The sequence below is a fragment of the Monoraphidium neglectum genome (assembly GCF_000611645.1).
Source record: "Monoraphidium neglectum strain SAG 48.87 unplaced genomic scaffold scaffold01366, whole genome shotgun sequence".
NCBI classification, from domain to species: domain Eukaryota; kingdom Viridiplantae; phylum Chlorophyta; class Chlorophyceae; order Sphaeropleales; family Selenastraceae; genus Monoraphidium; species Monoraphidium neglectum.
Window position 1 is genome coordinate 1 of NW_014012262.1, and position 11,986 is coordinate 11,986.

Here is an 11,986-nt window from a genome sequence, read left to right on the forward strand (position 1 = left end):
CCTGGGGAGTGCGTGGGGGGGGGGGGAGGGCCGCGGGATGAGGCGGGCGTGCCGTGTGGGATGGTGGGTGGCGGCAAGGGCTTGAACGAAAGGGGCGGAGCAGGGAGTGGGGCAAGGAGGTTGCGCCTGCGATGCCCGGGGAGGTGGTCTGCCAGTTCATGAGGCAGGGCTGAGGGTAGAGAGTTGGTGCGGGGGCGTGGAGCAGGAGCGAACAACTCGGGCTTGTCAAGAAACAACAGAGGGGGCTGCAGGAGCTGGCGGCCCGGGCTGGGTGATCAGGCGGCTATCGTGGATGGTCGCGAGCGCACAGATGGGGTCGGCCGGAAGCCAGCAGCTGAAGGCAGTGGGGCGGCGGTGGCCATCAGACTGTCAGTGGCCCGCACGCCTGCCTGCATTGCCGTTTAACGGCCTCCCTCCGCCCATTGGGTGTCGCATGCAGCCAGCGTGCACAGGCAGCAGCAGAAGCAGCAGTGCAGTTACCCCCGTCCCCGGGCAGCCCCTTCCAGCCCCTCGCCCCCACCCCCTCACCGATGGCGCCGCAGAAGAAGGACCACCCAATGCGCCACAGCGACTGCGTGCCGCGCGCCGTGGTGAAGCCCTCGGTATCGACAATCTTCATGCGGCGCCTCTGGAACCAGACGCCGTAGCCGACGGCATATGCGGCGAAAGCCACGAGGAGAAACACGGAGAGTGCGTAGCACAGGGCCACATAGCCGGCGTGGGACAGGTCCGCCATGGTGCCTCGGGGCTGCGGCGGTGGCGCACGCAGGCACTGCTAGGGAAGCTTGGCGTTGGTGACCTTGAGCACCAATGAGCCACTGACAGGTCCTGCCAGGTGCTGTGGGCTGGAGAGCAGCCGCGCGCACGGCCGCCGGCGCGGGGGTGGCGCGCTGTGTTGGCAAGTCACCGCAAGTGCTGCTCTGGGCCTCACAGCAGCCACGAAAACAGACGCTAAGAGATGGTCGTTCGGATGCGCTCGTTGAGACTGGGCGCTAGCCGCAGGCTTTGAGCTGGAAGGGATACGAACGCGTCTAGGCTGCCGATGTCGCGGCGCTCGCAGCTCAGATGTTCAGAGAGAGTATATTCGGTGTAAGGAAAGAGTTTGTGTGCCTGCGACTCGCTGGTCGCCAGACACACCGGGTGACCTGCTGATTTGCTTCGAAACGCTTGTGTCGCTGATAAAATGATGCTATGATACTCACATGTGCGTCAATCCATTGCTATTCAAGTTCTTATCGGAGGCGCGTCAGTTCAGGTCAGGGAAGCGGCGGCTGCCATGACCCGACTGCCGAGTGCGGCACTGCAGATCTGTGACAGTGCTCTGACACTGCATCGCCAATACGGTAGTCAAAACTGTGCGCTTTGTTCAAAACAGCTGTCCAGAATCATCGTTTGTATGACCTCGCACTATAGCACTCTTGCCGGCAACGGGAGTGCATCGCACCACACACTACCGTATGCCTACCTCTATGGATCCTGCAATTGCGTATTGCTGCCCGCAGCAGCTCACATGTGCACAACTCTGCAGCCTGGCACCATAACAGGAAAAGACACAGCACACCATCAACTTCATGCCTTGATAGCAGTCCCCCCTGCTACCACCCTGCCCGTGGTGCATCGCCATATAATCCAACATGGCCTTGCCATTTTGAAGTAAGGTGGCTGGCGAGCAGTTCCGGGTGCCACCTGCGCTGATTACTGCCGCAGCCCGCCGCACAACGCCGGCCGATCAGCTGCCTGACAGCGCTTGCGCAGCCGCGTCTATCCCGGCCCGCTGACAACATGCTCGTTATCCGGCCCCGCCTGCCTGCGGGCCGTTGCTCCACCCGCCCTCACACCTGCTGTTTATACACCTGGGACTACATTGCATCGTCAGCGCGCCCCCACCGTGCAACCCGGCAACTCATTCTGCTGACACATGCAGAGGGATTACACATAATCGTTGGCTGCATACCGCTGGCAATATCCAACCAGCTCCTGCGTCCCGGTGGCACCGCACGGCTGAATGGAACTGCCAACCTCAACTGTGAAACGTGTGTCAGTCCTTGTTCGGCAGCAACCTGAAGCCGCACAACAGCGACACGCCTGTTCACTGGCGGTGTGTTATGGAGAGGGGGTCTGGTCCTCATCAAACATGTTGCACGTCTCCCTCCCCTCTCTTCACTGCCTGAGCCACGCCTCCCACCTGGGTCTCTCAACGCTCACCTCATGCCGCTTGCATTGTTGCACGTCATGTGCAGCAAAAAGCACCAGCTCACGCAGCAGCACCCTGGCTGGCTTGGTGATCGCACCGCACGCATCCCTGCAGCAGGTGCGTGCAGCGGCGCCACCCACGCGCACAAAATCGACGCACATGCTGAAAATGAGGCAGGGGGAGAAAACTGTGGCCCTTTCCGGCCCGTCCCTCAACTTGCAGAACTGTGTGTAAAGTCTGGCACACAAAATGCACGAGGCCTTCTCAGACGGCTGGCGGGTCATTCAGCACCTGATGGACCAGTCCTGGTCATTGTGAGCCATGCAGCAAAATCGGCAAATCATGTAGCCCTGCGCACTTGGCCAAGTAAGTTGGGCAACCGATTCTGTCAAAGGCGTGCTGGCGGGGGGCAGAGGCAGCTGCAGACTCTGCACCTTCCAATCAGCGGCGAGCGGTGGCGGCCGCCCTCTTGGGTGCGGGTTCTTGCACAGGGGTGGCCACCTCGGCCTTCTTTGCGGGCGCCCTGGGGCAGCCAAACTTCAGCTCCTGGGGGTGTCATGGACAAGGTTATGGGGTCAGCTGAAATGTGCAAATTGCCAGTTCCTCACGTACACAATGCTCGGGTGTGGTGATTTATCAATATTGCATGCCTTTGCAAAATGGTTTGGGTGATGGTGCATGCCGTCGTCTGACGCCAACTATCAAGCCACTCAAGCGCCGTGGGCCAGCCAGCGGGGGCGCCCCTCACCTCCAGCACGGCCTCCCACTTCTTGGCGGGCTTGGCCCAGGACAGGTCCTGGTTGATGGCGGCGTGAACCATGGCCTCCCACTGGCCGCTCTTGTGGGCCGCCGCGGCGCGCACCACCGTGGCGGCGACCGCGTCCACGTCACCCTGAGTCAGCTCGTCCAGGTCCATGTGACCCATGTGGAAGCCCGTGATCTGGGTGCGTGTGTGCGTGCGTGCGTGATGGCACAGTAAATTTGGGGCAAACAGGAGGAGAGCGCAGGCGTGAGGCGCGTGAGGTGTAAAACAGGGGTCAAGGCAGGTGCTGTGCTGTGAGTGATGAATGGCTGGCAGGGTTATTGCGGCTGACTGCCGTGCGTATTTGTTTGGCACGCTGCAAGTAAGATGCGAAGCAGGACTGTGTCAAGTGGTGCAGCGTGATGCGCCAGGTGATGCGGTTCATGCGTCTAGGGCGGGTCTCACAGGTCCCGCTCACCCCCTCCTTCACGGTGTCGACGAGACCGCCGGTCGACGACACCAGCGGTGGGGTGCCGTACTTTGCAGTGCAGGTGTGCAAGCGGCGCATTTGTGGGAGCGTTAGGCAATGTTACTGAGGGTACAGAGGCAGCCATGCGTCGCTGCGTGGGCTGCGCTGCCAGGGCGTACGTATATCTGCACAGCCGAAAGCCCTGAATTGGAACCTCCTGCAGCCACCTTCCACCACCACAGTAAAGCAGAGCTCCACACCCAGTCACTGCATGCTGCCTAGAAGCTGCCGTCCCCTTGTTGTTTGGGCCATGTGCCCCTCTCAGCTCACGTGCATGGCGTGCAGCTCTTGGAGGACCGATGCGAGGCGCAGCAGTGCGTGCCGCGATGATGACGGGCCACGCATGGCCAGTAGCAGAGGGCGGCAATTACTCAGCCGGTGCAGTAACGACCTTGCCTGCCAAACTCCAAAGCTGGCAGCAATGAACATAGCTTTTGCCTTTATCTGAACTCAGAGTGCTCAGCGACCATTCGCTTTGCAAATGTCTGTTGAGAGGAAACACAGGCGTACCACTCACAACACTCACAACACCATTCGTCCACCTGTCACTACTCACCAGCCCCCCCCCCCAAAGCGTCGACCCCTTTCCCCCACTCACGGATGAGGCCGCAGGGCTCAAAGCGGCTGGGCACCAGGATGAAGTCGGCGCCCGCTGTGATGAGGTGGGCCAGGGGGGCGCTGAACTTCACCACACCCTTCACACCCGGGAGCTGCACGGGGTGGGTGAGCAGCGCGTGAGGGGCGTGTACAGCAGTGGGATAGGGCCTTTGCAGAGCTGCAGAAGTGGTAACTGAGAGATTGTGTGATTATGCAACTGCCACGAGTGTTGAGGCAGCGTGTGCTTCAAGGAAAGCGACAAGGGTTCGTGACTGGCCAAGCCGCACTCGCTCACAACGGATGCCTGTAAGCCCGCCGCGACAGCAACGCCAGCCAAACTGCCCCACCCCATCCACTGCCTTGTGTCACCTTGCTCGCGGCCTTGACCTTGGCCTCGTACTTGGCCTTGCCTGTCCCCAGGATGGCCACCTGCACGCCGCCTGCGGCGGTGATCTTGGGCAGCGCCTCCAGCAGGATGTCGGTGCCTGCGGTGAGCGCAGAGACGCGTGCACACGCACACACGTTCGAGCGCATGACGCGCCGGATGGCTCCAACCTGCTGTCGCTCGGCGTTGTCGGAAAGCAATTTGACGTCGTACTGCAGGCGCCACCAGCCGTCTGTACCGCCAGGGTCGTGCTGCACACAGGCTGGGAACGGATTGCAATCTGCTGTCAATCTGCAACCAGCACCCGGACCAGCCGACTCCACAGCTCAACAGCTGCCGGCCGGCACCCATCGTTCGCTGCCCAGCGGCGGTGTTTGTTTGCTCACCCTTCTGCTCCTCGAGGCGCCCGATATAGCCAAAGAGTGGCACCGAGGGGTCCACGGGCAGCCCCATCTCAGCCTGCAGCTTGGCCTTGGCGGCCGCCTTGCCCTGTGACGGTGGGGTTCGGGCAGGCAGCAGCAGCAATATGAGAAAAGGCGTTAGGGCGCCGTCACAACAATTCAACGGCACGCGCAACCTGGCCTGCCACAAATTCTTTTGTGCCTTTGCACCTGACTTGGCACCCACTCTTGTGCCACTGCGCGCACCACACCATGTCTCCTCGTCCTCCCCCCCCCCCCACACACACACACACGCACTTGTGTGGGGCCCTGGCACACGCCCCAGAACAATGTACCACTTCTGGCGGGCGCAGCCCCCACCTCAATGACGCTCTTCTCGTCGTATGGCACTGTCAGGTACTTGTCGCGCGCGGGGTCCCACTCCTCCAGGTCCATCCCATTGACAATGCCCTCTGCACCACCAACCTGCGTGGGGAACATGCGGCAGGGACGAGTTATTCACAAATGAAGTTCAAGCCAACCTATGCAGCCAGCGACCCGTTCCGAGAAGTGGGTGATGCCGTGGCACTGTCTGATGCCACAGCTAGAGGGACTGACTGTTCTGGAGACGCCACGAGACACGGGAATCGCCTGCTTTGTTGCAGCGGCCCCAGGATGTGCGTTTTTGGCTGACGCATGCGGATAAGCGTGGCGCTGTCATTCTTGCGCACAGCACTGCGCCCCCCACCCACCTCGCGGATGACGTCATCCAGCTCCACCCCCGTGTCGACGCCGGTGCTGATCTCCTGGGCGTAGTTGGGGCTGACCGTCAGGACCTGATGAGTCATGGCCATGGGGGGGGACAAGGGCTTTTGTACAGGGTGGAAGGCTGGTGTACATGGAGGAGGTTTAGTAGTGCTGAGACACCTGTCAACGCACCCACGCCCGTCCCCCACGGTGTTGACAGATGGTTGACGGTGGGTGACGCCAGCGGAGGGCGTGTTGTTGGGCAGTACAAGCCGGCGGTGTGCAGGCACATTGCAGGACAAAAGAGTGGCCACCCCCCCTGACTGCCCCTTGCAAGGCAGGGGATGCCCTCATCAAACACCCCGCCAACCTCGCCGCTCCTCCCTTGCAAAAAATCGACCTACCTTGTCAGCTGTGAGCAGGCCCGCCTTGAGCCAGTTGATCTTGCTGAAGGTGCCCTTCCCCCTGAGAGGGGTCACCTCGTCCTCCTCCAGCGGCTCCTGCTCGTTGAACACCTGGGGGCGGGGGCGAAAACACGCAGGGCACGCAGGCGCACGAAAGCCGCGAGGGCGCGCATTGGGCAGGACAGAGGTTGGGGGTTGATTAGCTACTTGAAGGGACCCCTGCGAGCAAAGGGCGGCGGATGCACACCAATGCAGAGATGAGCAGCAGCATAAATCACTATGGTCCCACCTGGGTGGCAAGCACACCCAGGCAAGGCCTGCCCGATCGTGCCAGTCCCATACGGCCCATGAATGCTCATTCAGCCAAAATGAGCCAACGCAGGGCCCGGCCCTCACCCTATCGTAGCCGTCGGTGAAGCTCAGGCTGTCCAGGCTGCTCTGGGGCAGGCCCAGGTCCTGGAAGGTCTCGGGCCAGAAGCGGCCCTGGAACGCGATGTTGTGGATGCACAGGGCCGTCTTGGCCTGCGTGAACTCGCCGCGCGGCTGGTACACGTCCTGGGGCAGGCAGTGAGGGGGGGAGGAGGAGTGGGGATGGGTTGGGGCCAGGGTGGATTGCGGCTGGCTAGATTGGGCTGCCGTTTGGAGCAAGGGTCTTCCTGTAGTGCTGACCCAGCAACAGCACGCAGCGGACATGCACGTGCAAGCAGTGGTGGCGCCACCAGCGCCAGCTACGCACGCATGGCGCCGTGACAATTTCGTGCCATGAGCCTGCATTATGGGCCAGCGCACCTTGATCAGCAGGGGCACCAGGGAGCTGTGCCAGTCGTTGGCAATGAACGTGACGTCCTCCCCCGGGCCAAAGGGCAGCACCCTCACGGCCTCAATGGCGGCGCGGCAGAAGAGGGCGAAGCGCTTGTGGTTGTCAAGGTAGTCAGCGCCCGTGCGGCTGCCGTAGAGCTTGGCCCCGGTCTTGCCCCACACCTTGGCCAGGAACCTGGCAAGGGCCGGGATTGGGGTTGGGGATGGAGGCGAGGCACGAGCCGCGTGGGCGTTGGGTACCAGCTACACTCACTCTCAGGCGCCTCCAAACCGGCAGCCGTGGGCCAGCCGCCTGTTTCAGAGAGGGCTGAAGCAGTGCGGTGTCCGCAGCAGCAGAGGCGGGAGCCTGGAGGTGGCACCAGTCGGTGTGGTGCGTTGCTCTGGAAGTGCGACTTGGAACCTCGGGAGGTCGAGCGAGCGCGCCCCTTGCTTAGGCAGCCCGCGAGACGTCGGCGGCCGCGCCCCTCGCAGCGGTCTCACCAGGGGTGGTCGACGAAGACGCGGTGGACGCCCTTCTTGATGGCGTGGAAGAACCTGACGGGCTCGCCCTCGATGTTGATGGTGACGGAGGTGTCCCAGCCGTCAGAATACTGGTCGTAACTGGGAACGCAAGAGGGGGCCATTACAGAGGGTGGCAGAGGATGACAGGGACAGTCAATGGGAGGCAGGTAATCCATGCTCCAAACAGGCCGTGCGTCAGAGACAAAAGGAATGGCGGCTAGCTGGCAAATTGTCATCCAAGAGACCGTCATCGCCACGGGGGGCCACAGGGGTCACAACCGGTGGTGGGTGCAGCAAAGGCACCTGGGGCCAGGCAAAATGCGAGGGATGCAGGCCTCACGGTGGCTTGTAGAGGACCAGGGAGGGTGCTAAAGGTTGGTCACCCACCGGGGGGCGATGGTCAGGACGATGTGGCCGCGCTTAGCCAGCTCAATCGGCAGGCCGCCGACCACGTCGCCCAGGCCGCCTGCATGTATGATTGGGCGTCAACAGACTTGATGCAGGCACACGCTGCGGGCCTACAAGAGGACGTCGCTGACATCACGTTGAGGGCACTGCCTGGCACGATACATCGCAACACACAGCTGCGCCGCATAACACAGGGCGCTGTGAGCGCACTTACCCGTCTTGCTCCAGGGCGCAACCTCAGCAGCGACGAATACGAGGTTAAGGGGGTTGGCTGGCATGGTGGTGATGTGAAAGCAGCGGTTGTTAATGATCAATGATTGCGCAAGAATTGTGGTTGTAGACAATAGCTGTGGGTTTGCTGAGGGGATTGTGCCGGTCACAACGAATGCCGCGACCGCATCAATCAGCGCCCCTGTTCCCCCCGAGCAAGTACCGCCGTGCGGACCTCCGCGCCTCTCACCTGTCTTATCCACCGGCCTTGCGCCGTTAAAGCCGTTTGCGGACGGTGCAAGGGCGCTTGCAGGCCTCACGGAGGCGTGGCGAAGCCTCGGAGTGCGCGAAGCCAGAGCGCTGACGCGAGAGGAGGGGTAAAGCATCGCTGCGCAGCACTTTTCGATATGAAACGGGCAAAATGTCACAAGTTCTGGAGAATGATAGCGCGCTGCTGCGATCCGGCAATTTCACTTTCGGTGCACTGATCTGAACGAGTTATCGCAATATGATACTTGAGTTGTCAATAACAAATATATCGTGGCGTACACCGGTGCTGACGGCTGCACACCTGCCGCTTTCAAAGCTGTGCGTTTTCACACGAGACGACTGCGCAATGAAGGAGCCTCGATCGTGTGGCCGCAGGGGCACTGAAGCATGTCACGGCCTCCAAGGCCGTCAAGATACCGGGCCTGCTCCGCTGTGCATTCCGGCGGCGCTCCTTGGACGCGCGTCGGCGCTGAAGACGCAACAGCTTCTGTGCCAGCAAATGCACTCAATCCGTAATGTGTTCAAGGGTCCCCTGCACTTGTGATGCACGCCAGAGGATGCTAAGCCCAAACTTTTCTGAGTTCTTGGCCTTAGCTTGTGGTGCGCTTCAGGACAGGCCCAAAGTGATTCTAGGATTACAATGCAGACAGATGCCCTGACCTCGTGCATACCGCACGTCAACAGCTAGCCAGCCTTCGCGCGTGCAACGCATGTATACGCGAAGCACGTCAATGTGGCAATAATGTTTTCGTCTCTGAGCAAAAAGGGGCGTTGTCACAGACAAGTCGACGCTGAAATCGCCCACGGCTTGGCAACTGAGGCAACACCAATCGACATCGGAATGGCACAAGGGAAAGTGCGGTCCAAGCTGGTTGAGTCGGCAGGAAATGAGGTTAGATGTGAGGCGGGCGGTGGTGGTGCCTGCCACCCATGTCGCGCGAGACAGCACAAACCTTGCCCGCCTTGGGTAACCGAGCGGTGTTCAATGCTGCCACGGGTCCATGGGCTAAGTGTTGTACACAGCAGTACAGGCGCTCAATCAACGGCAATCCCCCAGCAACGCGCTGCACAACTGCAGGTGCTCCTCCAACCGCACACCCCTGGGCCCGCTGCTGGACAACACGGGCTGCCAGATGTGCGCAAGGAGGCGCGTGGGTGAGCAGCGGCGGCACAGGACGCTCGGCAGACGGAAGCAAAGCGCGGGGCAGAGGTACAAAAACTGCCGCCGGCAGCTCGACCGCGTCTTGCGGCAATCTCGGAGCAAGACGTGAGCGGACACGGAACACTACGGGGGCATGCCACTGGTTCTGTCGCTCCCAAGAGCTAACTGCCGCACCCCAAAGGAAACGGGCTGACCAAAGGCAACAGTCGTGAGGGACTGGCAGGGGCTGGCCCCACCAGATGCACATGTACAGCCGACCAACACGGTCGCCGCGACAACAGGACGGGGCCCAAGGGGCAAAAAGCAGCGCGCCCGTCTTTTGCTTCAAAGGGAACAGGCGCGTTTCAGAGTGCAACCCTGCGTGGAGAGGGGGTTTCCAACCACGACCGTGCGTGACACACACGGCGAGCACAGGCCTCTCCTGGGTTTGGTTCTCAACAGCACCCCAGCAGCGCTGACGGCGCAGCTTGGGGCATGCGCACGAGGACAAAACGACACAGGTGGATGCAGCTGGTGGGGTGCGACACCTCTCCAAAAAGCCGCAGATCTGAGATGCAACTCTCGCGGTCTGCGGATGCAAGCCAATGCGCCGCAACGGCGCAACTAGCGGGCGGTAGCGCCGGGCCCTCGGGGGCCGTCACAGGCACAGCCAAGCAACAGGCACGACACAGACTGTGGCCTGCGCGCGAGGCAGCGGAGTGCCACACGCCCTCTGCTCTTGAGTGCCAAGTGTAGCCCGCCAGTGGGGCGTCAAGCCCCTCCACACCAAAAATCAGCGCGCAACGACTCGGCTCCCATGAACACAACGCACTCGGCACACTGAGCGTCGCCCGTCAAGGAAAGCACGCACATGCGCGGAGCCGCACGGTACCTTGTCCTGCCGCAAAGGGCAAGCAAGCCCTGGCTGAGGGCTGCCTGCCCGCCCGCCTTCAAAACATGACCAGGCTCAAGGCCCAAGTCGCACAAAACCGCATTTCGACAACATCTGTCCCACCGCTCCTCATATCTACAGGTTCCAGTCCCTTGCAAGCTCAAAAAGGGGCCGCGGGCTCGGGCCTCACGCCGCCCCCAGCGGCAGCTCAAACCCGAGGCTGAGCGGGCAGGTCTCCCCGCCGCCGCAGCCGCCCTCGGCGCCAGCAGGCCCGCCCCCCGCCTCCGCCGCCGCCACCTGCTCCGCGACCGCGTCGCGCAGCACCGGCAGCAGCCCCGCCTCGTGCAGCAGCGCGGCGGCCTGCTCAGGGTCAAAGGGCTCCGACGTGCCGCACGACTCGGCGCACGCTGTGCGCAGCGCTGTGACGCAGGCGTGCTGCCAGGGCAGGCTGGGGGTGTGGCCGAGGGCGCCAAAGGCCCACAGCGTGTTGACAATCTCCTGTCAAAGGTGCATGTGCGTGGATGCAAGGGTTTGTCAAAATCAAGAGCGTGGGCTCGCGGCACAGGCTGACTGTAATGACACAACACGGGTGGCGCGTTGACTTGCACTGCGCGACAGGCCTGCCTTGAGCAACGCTGCGCCCAGCGTGCACCAGCGCGGCAGCAGCTGCGCTGCTGGCGGTCAACCCCCTCGACCCTCGGCCTGCAGCCCACTTATCGAGCCAAGCTCAGCGCCTCCACTGCCCTGCCCTGGTGGACCACCGGAGCATGCCACCCCCACCCTCAGGCGCGCCCCCACAAATGCCCCCGCCCCCGCCCCGCACCTGCAGCGTGAACTCCTCCAGCCGCGTGGCCTCCTCCAGCGCCGCCATCCAGCCCGCCCCCGGCGACCGCCCCATCCGCGCCAGAGACACCAGCGTGCCCACCAGCTCCTCAGGCCGGTAGCTGCCCAGCGACTTCTGGGCGGCCGCCAGCTCGCCGGCCAGCCAGCGCGGGGGCACGTCCAGGCCCAGGCGGCCGACGCTGAAGATGAGGCGCGTGCTATCCGCGGGGGCCAGGCGGCCCGAGCGCAGGTGTGCTTGCTGCGATGTGGAGAGAGAGGGTTCGATACGGGTTGGGGTTCCACCTGCGGCGATCCAAGGCTTTCCCAATCCGCCTGCCGCAAAAGTTGTTCGCGACGATGGTGGCCCTCCCAAGTCGCATGCGGCACGTCGCACCGCTCCCCAGCCGCGAGCCGGCGGGGGTGCGCACCTGCCAGAGCCGGTCCACAAACGCCACCGGCGGCCGCCGCGCTGCCCTCGGGGGCCTCAGCTTCGCGAGCGCCCAGACCGACTGTGAGAACTCCTTGTTAGTCATCGCGGGCATCTGGGCCGCGGCCTCCTCGAACAGCAGCGGCAGCAGGTGGGCCGCAGGGGCGTTCAGCTTGGCCAGCGCCCACAGCAGGCTGGGAGAGGAGAGGGGATGAGGGGAGCAGGCGAGCAGGCTCGATAAGGGCCACAGTAAGGGCAGCGCAGGTGGTGACGACCGGATGGGGTGCATGCCGATGAGCCCGCCAGGGCGAGCGACGCGATGCTGCCGCTGGGGCCGCACCTGCTGAGCTGGCCTGAGGTGAGGCGTGGCAGCTGCTGGTGTATGGGCAGCAGCAGCGCCACCACGGGGCAGGGGCCATCGTTCTCCTCATCAGCGCGATGGCCCAGCCTGAGGGGGGGGGGAGGGCGGGCAGAGATGGGCCTGGATCAGAGTGGCCCCAACTTCCGTAAAGGGCGGG

At 62.9% G+C, this 11,986-nt stretch overlaps 4 protein-coding genes across 4 annotated transcripts in view; all 4 read right to left on the bottom strand.

The window, feature by feature from the left end:
• Positions 1-528: 528 nt before the first annotated feature.
• On the bottom strand, positions 529-736 carry MNEG_7622 (hypothetical protein; the record flags this gene model as incomplete). The annotated part of the gene is made up of 1 exon (XM_014043902.1): positions 529-736. A coding segment is annotated over one exon (208 nt), but the record flags the coding sequence as incomplete, so codon positions are not given.
• Positions 737-2,635: 1,899 nt separating this feature from the next.
• MNEG_7623 (hypothetical protein) lies at positions 2,636-3,504 on the bottom strand (the record flags this gene model as incomplete). Its single annotated transcript, XM_014043903.1, has 3 exons — positions 2,636-2,740; positions 2,943-3,134; positions 3,415-3,504. 3 exons carry the CDS (start codon positions 3,502-3,504, stop codon positions 2,636-2,638), a joined length of 387 nt encoding a protein of 128 aa, XP_013899357.1.
• Positions 3,505-3,924: 420 nt separating this feature from the next.
• On the bottom strand, positions 3,925-7,984 carry MNEG_7624 (hypothetical protein; the record flags this gene model as incomplete). Its single annotated transcript, XM_014043904.1, has 12 exons — positions 3,925-3,950; positions 4,064-4,175; positions 4,432-4,547; positions 4,834-4,936; positions 5,209-5,313; positions 5,580-5,663; positions 5,979-6,089; positions 6,375-6,533; positions 6,768-6,972; positions 7,278-7,397; positions 7,686-7,764; positions 7,921-7,984. 12 exons carry the CDS (start codon positions 7,982-7,984, stop codon positions 3,925-3,927), a joined length of 1,284 nt encoding a protein of 427 aa, XP_013899358.1.
• A 2,421-nt stretch (positions 7,985-10,405) lies between these two features.
• Positions 10,406-11,986, bottom strand: part of MNEG_7625 (hypothetical protein) — a gene marked incomplete at both ends in the record, with an annotated part of 4,503 nt that continues 2,922 nt past the window's right edge. Inside the window, 4 exons of the mRNA XM_014043905.1 lie at positions 10,406-10,717; positions 11,043-11,300; positions 11,470-11,662; positions 11,809-11,916. Of these exons, the coding sequence (XP_013899359.1) occupies positions 10,406-10,717; positions 11,043-11,300; positions 11,470-11,662; positions 11,809-11,916 (871 nt within the window). The remainder of the gene's footprint in view (positions 10,718-11,042; positions 11,301-11,469; positions 11,663-11,808; positions 11,917-11,986) is intronic.